Source organism: Episyrphus balteatus, chromosome 2 (genome assembly GCF_945859705.1).
Source record: "Episyrphus balteatus chromosome 2, idEpiBalt1.1, whole genome shotgun sequence".
Classification (NCBI taxonomy): Eukaryota; Metazoa; Arthropoda; class Insecta; order Diptera; family Syrphidae; genus Episyrphus; species Episyrphus balteatus.
The window spans coordinates 49,427,167-49,440,650 of record NC_079135.1 but is presented as its reverse complement, the minus strand read 5'-3'; the positions used below and the strand labels follow the sequence as shown (position 1 = coordinate 49,440,650).

The 13,484-nt window shown below is 29.9% G+C and overlaps 1 protein-coding gene across 2 annotated transcripts; it reads left to right on the top strand.

The window, feature by feature from the left end:
• Positions 1-3,583: 3,583 nt before the first annotated feature.
• On the top strand, positions 3,584-13,424 carry LOC129911769 (uncharacterized). Of its 2 annotated transcripts, XM_055989683.1 has the most exons (5): positions 3,584-4,085; positions 9,775-9,977; positions 10,041-10,242; positions 11,116-11,130; positions 12,792-13,424. In XM_055989683.1, exons 2-5 carry the CDS (start codon positions 9,807-9,809, stop codon positions 12,860-12,862), a joined length of 459 nt encoding a protein of 152 aa, XP_055845658.1. In that variant the 5' UTR covers positions 3,584-4,085; positions 9,775-9,806; the 3' UTR covers positions 12,863-13,424. The 2 variants fall into 2 exon arrangements, with proteins under 2 accessions (XP_055845658.1, XP_055845659.1); XM_055989684.1 differs by lacking the exon at positions 11,116-11,130.
• The last annotated feature ends 60 nt before the right edge of the window (positions 13,425-13,484 follow it).

Here is a 13,484-nt window from a genome sequence, read left to right as displayed (position 1 = left end):
CACAATTCTTTAGAGACCTTTATTTCAAAAGTGCAACGCGCAGATCTCGAAATATTAACACTTCAATACAACCATGTCGAACAATTTTTCATTTATTTTTTCTATTGAGAGTGATTTTCAAACCTCGTTTTCTCTGCTTTTTTTTGTGTTGAAAATTTTGCACCGATAATAAACTAATTTTTCGAAAAACCAAAAAACTTTTGTACATTCTTAAGCTAAATATCAACTATTAACACAAAGGCCATAAACAGATTGGTTGCGTCGTGGTGATGAAGTGATGATACCGATATCGAACCGATACGAGATGCGATAAATGCTGTTCAATTCAGAATGTTCTACCGAGGGGAACCGCAAACGAATACGTAAAAAGCGTACTCAGTTTTAGGGAAAATTGCGGAACGCAAATTATCCTCATTCCCGAACACGCCCATGTTTCGTTTCCTCCCGGTCCAAACTTAAAAATTGTCATTGCAGCCAACCTAAAATAAAAAACCATTCAATCATTTCATTCAGTAAAATTCATTCCATATTCTCATTCAAAGTTGTCGTCACTCATGTCAGACACCACCTCACCACACACAAGCAAGAAAGTAGTACCTACTTGAAATCAAAAAAAAAAAAAAAACAAAAACTTAAAATCACGAATAAAACCAAAATTGTAATTATTTGTTTGAATCAACCTAAAGAATAAAATAAATTAAACAAATCAAACAAAGGAAAAGAAAAATTCTTTTTATTAATTACAAAAGGAGAAAACAGAATACAAGTACGGCTACGCCCCAACAGATGCAGTGTACCATTTTGTTTTTGTTTCACATTTCGTATACCTATCCAAATTGGTATTCTAATTGGAATGTATCTACACTACACTCAAACACACTTTCACATATCTCACTCCCACATGTCCATAAAAAACAGGTACGAAAGAGAAAGAAACAGAATTCTTATTTACCCGTTTTGATATACATACACAAAAACAGAACAACAAAATGGTAAAATACATAAATGATGATACCGAACCGATACGAGATGCGAAATGATGCGCACACGACAAATGCAGTGTACCATTTTGTTTTCGTTTCGCATTTCGTATATCCAATCCAAATTGGTATTGGAATTGGAGTATCGTCGTTACTAGTATGTTCCGTATTTTTCGTATGTTTCGCACGTTTCGCACGTTTCGTATGTTTCGCATGTTTCGTTACTTGTTCAGTACTAGTAACGAAACATACGAGTAACGAAATTATTTGGGCAGTAACGTTTCGTTACTCGTTACTGAAGTGAATACCCGCATTTAAGTAACGAATACATACGGTTTCCTACAGCTCTATTATATCATGATTGACATTTTTCTAACCTATTTTGTAGTCCTGTTCATGTCCTGCATTTTAAAGAAAAAATGAGCTCTTTATCACCAAAGATGGCCGAGCTATTGATAAATGAACGCATGCAAAACCGGTGCGAAAACACCCAAAAATATCGTTTTTTGGGAATAACTCGACTTCAGAATGTCCTACGGCAAAAAATAAAGCAATGAATTGTTCGTTACAACATTTTCTATCAATTTAGTGCACAATCTTTCTGTTGAAACAAATAAAAAATAAGTAATATTAAGTCAAAGTCGTTTTTTTGTTTAGCAAACTCTTGCCTTATTATTTTGCAAACGGTGCGAGTATTGGCTAAGAAAATAAAATATTATTGTAGTCCTTTAAATTATCTACAATTAAAAAAAAAATTTAGCTTTCTACGACCCACGGGAGCTGAGTTATTATAATTTTAAGAAAGCATTAATCCGTACGAAAATTCAAAAAAATTTCCATTGTTTATGATTCGAATACTAGTTCTCAGTGAGAGGGGTTGTTTTCATTGTTTCTTGTTATAAGAGAATTTGTCTTATGTTTTTTCGTTGGTCATTTTGACCTTTTTTAAAAAATTAATTTCTCGGCTCGTGTGGGTCGTAGAGAGCTAATTTTTTTTTTAAATTGTAGATAATTTAAAGGACTACTATAACATTTTATTTTCTTAGCCAATACTCGCACCGTTTCCAAAATAATAAGGCAAGAGTTTGCTAAACAAAAAAACGACTTTGACTTAATATTACTTATTTTTTATTTGTTTCAACAGAAAGATTATGCACTAAATTGATAGAAAATGTTGTAACGAACAATTCATTGCTTTATTTTTTGCCGTAGGACATTCTGAAGTCGAGTTATTCCCAAAAAACGATATTTTTGGGTGTTTTCGCACCGGTTTTGCATGCGTTCATTTATCAATAGCTCGGCCATCTTTGGTGATAAAGAGCTCATTTTTTCTTTAAAATGCAGGACATGAACAGGACTACAAAATAGGTTAGAAAAATGTCAATCATGATATAAGCATTTTTCGAAATAATGACAAAAATGTGTTTTTTAACAACAAGAATTTGACTTTAAATGGCTGCCATTTTATATTTACTCACTCAAATACAATGAAATTACATACAACAATAGAAAATATTATTAGGAAGAGAATGTATGTTTATTTTTTGGTCTACGACAATCTGGAGCAAAGATATTAGCTTTCAAGTAAAATATCCCAAAAAATGCATTTTTGTGAATAACTCCGCTAAAAAGAATGATCAGGTGGTGAGAAATTGGGTTTAAGCCTTTTAAATATACCCCCATCGATCCATGAAATAAAAACAGACAGTGCCTCTCATCGCAAGGTCAAATGACGCTTTGACTGGAGTATTAAGTAATGTCAACAAAAAATAACTCTTTCACGTAGAATTTTTTTAATATTCAAATAAAATAACTATAATGCATAGGTTCATTCTTAAAATTTTAGAGTGATACTCGCGGTTTTAAGGATGCTTATCCAGGTTCATTCTTAAACCTACCTTCAAGCTTACTATTAAGTACAAATATTCTTTTTCCCATTGAAGGAGTGCAAAATCAGTTTTTACAAATTTCTTCTTTAAATTATTTTTCGTCACATAAAATCATTTGAAACAAGAGTCCTACCATTAAGACTGTGTTACATGAAACCATTAAGTTACAAAAATCTTGTGAAAGTTGTGGGTTTTCTTGCTAACACCAACACCCATTAATTGAAAAAATATGTACCTACTTCATATTAAAAAAAAAAAATTAATCTGATTCACCTTTCCTTCAAAAATTTCAGTTTATATAATTGAAATCCTCTAAATAGTTTGTGAATTCCTTAATTGATAAAGTCGCTTAATTAGCTACTATACACTCATGATTTAAAATAGAAAATTATTTTCAATTAAAATTTTGTGCTCCTTATCAATTGGAAATTCCTCTGAGAAATCATCTCATACATAATTAAAATGTGCTCCAACGCTCAACCCTAAGTTCTGTCTTTAAAGTATTAAATGTATAGCAACATGTTTTATTGAATCAAAATTTAAAAAAAATAAACACACACACGATGAGATTGAATTAGCATCGTTGTAGGGAATCTTATTTCTTATCACTTCAGGAATGCAAAGTTCTGACGCTACGACAAAGAGGCACAACACTATCGCTCGCAATCATAACACTTTATTACGAATATTGGTCCAGAATTTGCTATAAAGTAGACCGTTGCCGCGGACGACCGATACAGTTATTGCGAATCATTTGCAGTGATATCAATTAAAATCTTCTCCAGCTACACAGAGCCTTATTTTTAAATAAAAACACAAGATTATACTTTCGTACCCCCAACAAACATTTATAATTAAATCCCAAGTGAATTCTGATACAAAACTAAAATTCGAATTATCTTACTTTTGAATGTTTTATCATCAACGGTTTTCACGCGCCTGTGCATCGACAAACTCATAACAAAATTCTTTCTCCTACACACGAATAGATATTCGATATAAAGTTTAATTCTTCATTCATTTTTTAAACCCAAGTGCCGCATAACCTGTTGCATATAAAAGCGTTGTGCCATAGAGCTGATAATTTCATTCAAATCTGTGACTCTTAACGGTTAACAAGGATATAAGATTAACAGTGAAGTGATTAAGTGCGTGATTTAAAAAATTGACATTGCCGTCGGCATCTATAGTAAATCCATCAGTTGAACATTTATAGGTGGGTAATCCTATAAATTTTCCGTTATAGTGATAAATTAATAAACAAATCGATCCCAATAACAATTGAACTCTGTTTTTTCTTATTAATAATAAATTGATGCAATATTTCTGAGAATTTGATTAATAATTATCTCGAATTTTTAGTCTCGTGAATGCGAATTGGAGCACTGCCCTTGGTTGAATTTACAATTTTTTCTTACTTTTTGATTATTGGAAGTTTTGATAGCTTTTGCTGTCACCTTTTGGTGTGTGGTTTCTCACTTAAAATGAGTAATGTTAATTAATTAATTTAAAAACAAAATGATAAAACCTATCCTGGAAAGTTTTGTAATCATTTTTTTTAAAGGGGTTTCGGTGTGTTGTTTGCCAAAAGACAACAAAATTACCTCAATTAAAATTATTGTTATAGGTTTATAGAACAAGCTTTAAGAATTGAGATGGTCAGTGTTGTAATTATGTACACGAAGCTAAGTAAGGTAACAAGGATGCGAGGAATTTCATTTTCGGTCTGAAACTGCCAGACGAAATATCAGACTCACACCTTGCACTGTAGCAACAAGTTATTTGAGTATGTCTTTGATTTTGTTGGCGAACAGATTTTCTTATTTTGCCGACGGCACATATTAGCGAAACAAATTTTCAATAGCCAAAGAAATTTCTGTATTAAGTTTGTTGAACTTTAACATTTAAGAATCACAATATCGTTTTTTACTTTTGGATTATCTAATCAATACAAGAAATACAGAGGTAAAACGTTTAAAAATGTTGAATTATTGAGGAAAAATTGTGAATAAATCTGATTTCTGAATATCTGACAAAAATTTAAAAATAATTTTTTAATTTAAAAATATGATACGTTTAAAGGGATCCCTGCTTCTGGATTCAATAGACCAATGTTAATATTATTAAGTAACATCTGATAAATTTTTCTTTACTGTCGATTGTTATGCCTATTGAATATCATAAAGCCTGGCTCAAAAGGCATTCAACCGCTCCCGGAAATTACTACAGATTTCTTTTTGCAACAAGGCCGAAAAATTTTACCAAAAACTAAATTTTTTTACGACGAAGAAAATGACTTAGGGTCAATGTGGGTAAATGTAAACAATTTCATGTCTTTTTTTTCTTTTGACTTTAGATTTTAATATGATTTTACGGAACAACTTGACAGGTATCTTCAAATGCAAATATGAAATGATGGCAATTCTTTTTTATAAATATAAACAAATATTAACCAAATTGTTTAAATTGCTGTCAAATATGGCATGTTTACAAATACCCCACCATGTTTGTGTTTTTTTACAAATTCGGGGTAAATGTAAACAGTGGTTTAAAATTTAGAATTTCCTCTTTATCATATGGATAACGACTTGAAAAACGTTCAAGAAGGTATTTGAAAAAAAACTTTTTCAAATTCCAATAAAAGTTTTTGTTTTCTTCCTTTGATTCTTTATATAGGCACCCAATATGCATCCTGAGCAGCTCTGAACGTCATGTTTTTATTTTTTTTACGTCAAAGACCGATTTTGCAACATCATTCACTGAAAACGATGTGTTTGCTACTTTAAAGTGTGACTCCGTGGCACTTTAGCACTAGTAATTGACTGAAACTACTTTATTTTTATTCAAACCAATAATTTCAGCAAAATATATGTTTACATTTACCCCCAGAATACGTTGTTTACATTTTCCCATCATGAAAAATATTCTGGGGTAAATGTAAACACATGCAAATCGACATAAATGTCCTGTATTTTAAAATTTGTTTGTTTCACATAGAATCTACATCAAAATTCGAAACTAAAAAGTATTTGCAAATTGTACTGACTTAATTGAATCTGCAAAAATTTTTAATATTTCTGAAAGACTAACGACTTGTTTGACACTTTAAAAAATTATCTTTCACGGAAAATATGCTCGTCGAATGAATTCTTTCTTGACAGCAATGAGTTTGACGTATAAGTTAAAAGGTACATGCGTCCGCGATTTGTACTTATGTATGCGTCAAAGAGATTTAACTGAAGCTTGCTTGCCATGTTCTCATTTACCCCTGTTTGCATTTACCCACATTGACCCTAATTATAAAAGTAAATCTTTTTCTACCGACAATATTGGTGTTGGTATACTGAATATCTTTTTAGTTTAACATTATTTCAAAGACTATAAGTTTTCGAGTAGTAGATCTCTTGCAAATAGGTTTATTTTTGTAAGATTTTTCTATTGGATTTTCCAAAATAATTTTACTCTGAAATTGTTTTTCTTGGTCATAGACTTCGCAGGCAAACCATTACTGACCAACAGTGCATTTTATTCGTTTACCTAGAGTGAAACTGTTCTGATGGAGTGAATAACCCTTTATCTTTCGTAAAAGTCCACCTAGGAGGTCAAACTTAACTCTGGAAAAGCCCCTTGATTTTGCACGATCTGGTGATGAGGGAAAATCAAGGTCAATCTTATCAAGATAGGAATTATAAATCTGCATAACTTCGACTTTATGGATGTTGCTGCAAAAGCAGTTTCTCCCTTTCCAGATCGAATTAGTTATAATTAAAATGATTCAGGATATACAGATTAAATTTAACTCCTCCGGAAGGAAGAACGGCATGATTTGTAGATGAAAAAATATATAAATTGGTTAAAAACATTCACCTTTCATAACCGCAAAAATCTACGCACTGAATTTCATTAATCAAAGTCATGTCTTTAAAGTATTTCTTTTAATTGCTTATAATAAGGTAACCATTTTAAGGAAATATTCTTTCAGATTTTTCGTTTGATCTTTTTATATTGTTTTCCCTCAGGCCAGACACACGAATGTTCATATTTATGTTTTTTGATGGTTTATAATGTTCTTTTTATAAATTATTCGGTAGGTAAGCGAGTAAACCAAAGACTTGAATTGCATTAAGTATATCATTAGGTCAAGTCTTGAAGAAAAATTAATTTTTATGTATATTAATATGCTATTATAATAGTAGAAATGGAAAATAAAGGATATGAACGAAATTTAGAAAATATACTATTACATTACAGCTTTAGCTCTTATTAATCAAATTACTTATACTGAAGTCAATGAAAAAAACCCAATAAAAAGAATGTGTAAAAATAACTTCAACTTTCAGAGCTACATATTAGTTTTTTACTGAAAGTAGAAATAATTTTTCGTAGTAGAATCTATTTATTTCATGTGTGCATACACTGCGATTTAGAAGTCAAATCTGAGATCGGATTCAAAAAGAACAAAACTTTTACAACCTCTTGACCTTTTTGGTTTTAATTTTCCTTACATTTTGCGTCAAACGTTATATTTACTCTGTTTCTGTTTTGATAAGATTTGCTTATGCATTTGAATCATTTCTGAACAATCGACCTTTGGGATGCATATTAGAATCTGTCACAAAGATCACATCGAATACGTACGCCTTCAAACGCGTAAATAAATATTTATTAACTTCAAAGAAATACAAATGCATCACCATTTTATGACTTATTAATAATATTATACTGTATTTATAAGCATTAATAATTTTCCACTGTAAACAATAACTATTTATTTAGGTTTGTTGACAAAAAAAAGTCAACAAAAGGTCTATAGTTGTAATAATACCTATTTAACTTCTCGTTATTATGATGTGGCTATCATCTGTAAAAAATACAACAGTTTAAAACTAGCAACTTCCCATTTGTTCAACTGCAATGATGAACATTTTTGTGAAGTGTACAAACGAGTTCCTACTTTTAACTTAAAAATCTATTTTTTAAACCGTTATTAACAGTACCTGTCTTAGAAACGTTTTCTTAATTTCTGAGTACCTATCTCTGAAAGGAGTAATACGATTTCAACAAAAAAAATTCACCTAAGCATTTAGAATTTTACAACTTTTTCAAAGAATTTTTGGATTATTTAAAAAAGTTTCAAAAATATACCAAAAAAAGTTTTGAAAATTTTTATGCTTAAACGACTATTTGTAATTATTTATTTTTTCCAATGTCCAAATATTCTTTGATATACAAAAAAATAAAATGGGATACTTAGCTTTGAGATCAAAACTTTTTATAAAAGGTTTTTCGTAATTTTAAAAGCGTCTTTTTTATATTTTTGTTAAATTTCGCATAAAATTAATAATAAAGTAAATTTGTAATTATTTTTTAAGAATTTGTATACATTAAAAGCTTTAGCATTCCTTTTGTTACTTTTGACCATAGTAGCAAGTAAATGCGACCCGTTTACCCATTTTATTGTATAAACATTTTTATTTATTCCATTAATTCATTTTGTTTTATGTTGATATAATTTTCTTCTATAAAAATGTGTTTTAAAATACGCAAGACATACACTCGTTATGATAACAATAAGAACTGAAAATATCGGTCACGTTGTCCAGAGCGTACCTGTTACTATAAGTTTATTACGTGTAGTCCTTTTCTAGGAGTAAGCTCAAGAAGAACAAAGCATAAAGGTTCTCAATGCACAAACTTTGCAACTTCAAAGTTTTTTTTTTTTTTTTTTTTTTTAAGTTTAGAAGGTTTCGCAAACACGAATTTATAAGTAAATAACCCCCAATTAGGTAACACATCCATTCCAACTGGATGTCCAAGTGCATATTTTTTATTAAGAAAAAAATCTTTAAAGGATCTTCCCACCTTCCACCAATCTAGGGGAAATTAACATTTGACTAATACATTTATTAGTTCATAATGAGTAATTCATTTTTTTTTTAATTATTACAGCTAGTTTTTCATTTGATATGTAAGATAACTTCTTGAACTTCTTTGTTAGTTTTATTATTCTAATAACCACCATCAATAATTGAGATGAATGTGGTCAGTTAATTGATTGCAATTTTTCTTATAATATTTGCATCACATGATGGACGGATATGCGGCCTCATTTAAGATGGGGGGTCTAAAAATAATCTTTTTTCTTTTATTTCTTTTTTGGAGGCTTGGCATAATGATTCGTTATGTTTATTAAATAGAAGAATACTGAACAGATAAGAGATAGTTAAATTGCCTAAATTTTAATGTTTTAAAAATATTATTAATGAAGCGCGATATTGTTTGACGTATGCATTATTATTTGCTTTGTAAGATTTATGTTACAGATTGTCACAATATCAGGCGATGCTTTTTTTTTAATTGGGACAATTATTGTTTTTATTAAAATTTTAACAAAAAAAGAAATATATATGTTCATAAGGGAAGATCCTATATCAATTAACGCAATTTCGAGGTTGTTCACCGGAACTTGTGAATTATGAATGTTCAAGGTTTTTGATAATAATTTAATGCAAATGCGTAGAAACTGATAAGAATAGATTTTTTTATTTGAATTTTAAAATAGTAAATTAGCTTCTATAGACACTTCTATAAAACACGTTTAAGGAATTTCATTCATTTTTATTTATTACGCATCTTTTTTATGGATTTCATACGTACTCAATGAAATACACTAAAACCTGCATGAATTATAGTACCTTTATATTTATATAACTGTTTGCTAAAGGCTTGGTATTGTCCTTCGCAAGGACTTCATTGTAGTATAAATAAAATCTGATAAGAACCAAACAAAATGGTCAAGTGTCAATTAAATTTAAAATATGTTTTTGTAAATATACTTACCCACACTCATAATAAGAAGGTATTCTAAAACGTCACACTTGTGTGAATTTTATTTTTCTCAACAGAATACAACACAATAAATAAAAGGACATTAACAATGGCATTTTCATCAGCAAATCAATTTGCATTCTGCATTTTTCTGACAATAATGTTGAGTCGTGGAATTAAAGCCAGACCGGAAAGCAGAGTATATTATCCCGAAATAGATATTCCACAGTATATAATGGATGAAACAGAAACAATGGATGATGATATTTACAGCGATATGGTAAGAATACATTGTTTTGAATTTAGAAAATAAATTAATTGTGAAATTGATGTCCTTTTGTAGAAAAGATATCCTGCAAATAATCCAGCATTTATGGCAAAACGACAAAATTTGCGAGACATCTTTCGACCGAATTATGGTGAGGATGAAGTTGGGACTAATTTGGATGATGACATTCCCGAACTCATACCCACACCATTGCCATTAAAGAAAAGTCAAAAATTCAAAAATAAGAAAGATCACGCTGAGAAGAAAAATATAATTTGTAAGTTCCTAAATTTAAGAAATTTCAGAAGCATGACATGTTTTATAAAATAGAACACTCCTTAAGATAACCTTCTATATTAACCTTTTGGGTGAAGTTGGACACATTCGGGAAAGGGAAACATTAGGGTCTTGATTTGAAGTCAACGTCATTTTCATTAATTAATTTAGACGAGTAAAACGAGTTAGAAAGATTTTTCTTGACTAAATTTCCAGTCAACTTTCCAATATACAAAAGGTGGTCATGATTATGACCACCAGGTTTTTACCAGGTTTACCCAGAGTATAATTTTTCCTGAATACCCCTCCCCTAATAACTGTTGTGTATACAAAAGGTCAAAAAGGGTTAAAGGTAAGAATTTGATGAAAATAGGCAAGACCATACTTTTTTCAATATTTGGTATGTTTTCCTTTTTTTCTTCAAAAATGCCTTATTCTTTTGGTTTTTGTTCTGAGCTTTGTATTTGCATTTCGCATTCCTACTTCTAGCCCTAAAGCAAGCTTATCGATTCTTCAGAAGAAGACCGTCTGTTCCAAATCAAATTCTATGTGTATAGTAATGTTCCAATGCACACCATGAGTTTTAGATCAACGCAAAATTGTCTAAAAAAGCCTACTTTTTCAATCTTTGATTATTTGCTAAGCTCTTTTAGTTGTTTTGGCAAATTTTGCCCTTCAAAATTGGTTTCAATTTTTTTAAATGCATTTCGACATGGAACCAAAGTTCAATTTTCAAAGAAGAAGGGCTATATTTAATTTAGTTATTTTTTTTTATTCAAATTGATTTGGATTTATAATTTATATAATTTTCTTTTTTTTTTTCTTTCATTTCATTTTTGGATTTTCCATGATTGGCTATGATCAATTTAATCAGCTGGAAAAAATTTTTGTAAGTATCACATTTTTTTAATTTCTTTGTTTTGTTTGGGTGGTTAGATTTTAATTTTAGTTTTCGTGCCGTACAGATTATTAATAAATTTTTGTATAACATTGTCAAATATAGGATTGGTAATTATGTCGAAATCGATGAAATTTGTATTTGCCCTTAAGAGTGCAAATAAATAATATAAATCGTGTTTTTCAGTTCAAATTGAACCACTCAATTTACATAACATTGTTTCAATGTTTTTTTCTTGTGTACATACACATCACGCTTTCTATAGCCCCGCTATGGGAAATGACAAAGAACAAAAACTTCACCGGTCAAAATGAGATGGCTCAGAATTATGCGATAAAGTAGTTTCGAAAATCTGAGTACAAAAAATCTTTGGAATTTATCTTAAGTTACATTTTTAATGTTTTTGCGGTCCATGAAAGTAATGGGAGAGAGGCGAGGCAAAGAATGTTAATATCTTGACGTCATTTTGATAATTCGGATCTTAAGTTGGGCGCCATTTTTCATTGCTTATAAATTATAAATTAAATTATGAACCAATTTTAAAGTTCAAGTGACCTCAACTCCAAATTTATAAAGCGTTTCGCCCAGGTACGACAGTGGGCTCATCAGTTAGATCTGTCGTACCCTTACTAAGACGCCTTATTTTGGTCGATGTTTACCGACTCTATATAAAACTCACAGCATGAATATACTGTGAATTCTAATATTCAAAGGGAATTTGTTTAAATTCAGACCTTAGAAAAATGTATGCCCGTGGTCAGGCTGATATAATAACGAAGAAAAAAATAACAAAAATAATAAAAATTATTTAAATTATTTCTATTTTAAGTGGAGCGATTGAATATAATTCAATTTTAAAGTTCAAGTGACCTCAACTCCAAATTTATAAAGCGTTTCGCCCAGGTACGACAGTGGGCTCATCAGTTAGATCTGTCGTACCCTTACTAAGACGCCTTATTTTGGTCGATGTTTACCGACTCCTTAGAAAAAGGTCTGAATTTAAACAAATTCCCTTTGAATATTAGAATTCACAGTATATTCATGCTGTGAGTTTTATATAGAGTCGGTAAACATCGACCAAAATAAGGCGTCTTAGTAAGGGTACGACAGATCTAACTGATGAGCCCACTGTCGTACCTGGGCGAAACGCTTTATAAATTTGGAGTTGAGGTCACTTGAACTTTAAAATTGAATTATATTCAATCGCTCCACTTAAAATAGAAATAATTTAAATAATTTTTATTATTTTTGTTATTTTTTTCTTCGTTATTATATCAGCCTGACCACGGGCATACATTTTTCTAAGGTCTGAATTTAAACAAATTCCCTTTGAATATTAGAATTCACAGTATATTCATGCTGTGAGTTTTATATAGAGTCGGTAAACATCGACCAAAATAAGGCGTCTTAGTAAGGGTACGACAGATCTAACTGATGAGCCCACTGTCGTACCTGGGCGAAACGCTTTATAAATTTGGAGTTGAGGTCACTTGAACTTTAAAATTGAATTATATTCAATCGCTCCACTTAAAATAGAAATAATTTAAATAATTTTTATTATTTTTGTTATTTTTTTCTTCGTTATTAAATTATGAACTATTAACCAAAGTTACAAAATTAACTAAAGCATTTTTTCTTTAATTTTTTTCTAGATATGCATCCATGTCCTTTCAAAATATGTACAATGGGACGCAAGAGGAACGCCAGATACTTACAATACTAGTTCATTGACATTCCAGAAAAGCTGTCGTGAACGTAGGAAAAAAAACTATTTCCCATTCATTTAAAACTGTTATAAATCATTTTTCGTCACTTTCTATAGATCTACTCCCTTTGAGTAGAAAAACTTTACATTCCATAGAAAATACTTAAACATTTCTCCAAAGCACTTGCAAAAGTACGACAATTAAGCTACACTATGCATTAAAGTTCAAAAATTTGTAATACAAAAACAAAATATTAAAAAAAAACAACCATAACATTTAACTTTTAAAAAAACCAAAAGTATTTTTTATTTTTAAAGTTAGTTTAAATACATACTTATTTCGATTATAATAGCTAGTCCAAGACATTTTAAATTTCATTTACCAACATTAGTTCATCATGAAACAAAACAAGTTATATCCATTAATTTTCATATGCATAATGTAAACACATGTTAGTAATTGGTTATTTTAAGTTGTTTTATTTATTTTATATTTATTACGTAGTTTAAAGTTAACATGTAAAAAATGAAAATTTAAATAAAATTGTAAATTTATTTGTTAAATCCACTTATAAGTAGACGTGGGTTGTTTTATTTTACAATCTATCTACACAATCTATTTGCAAACATTTGAGACCTA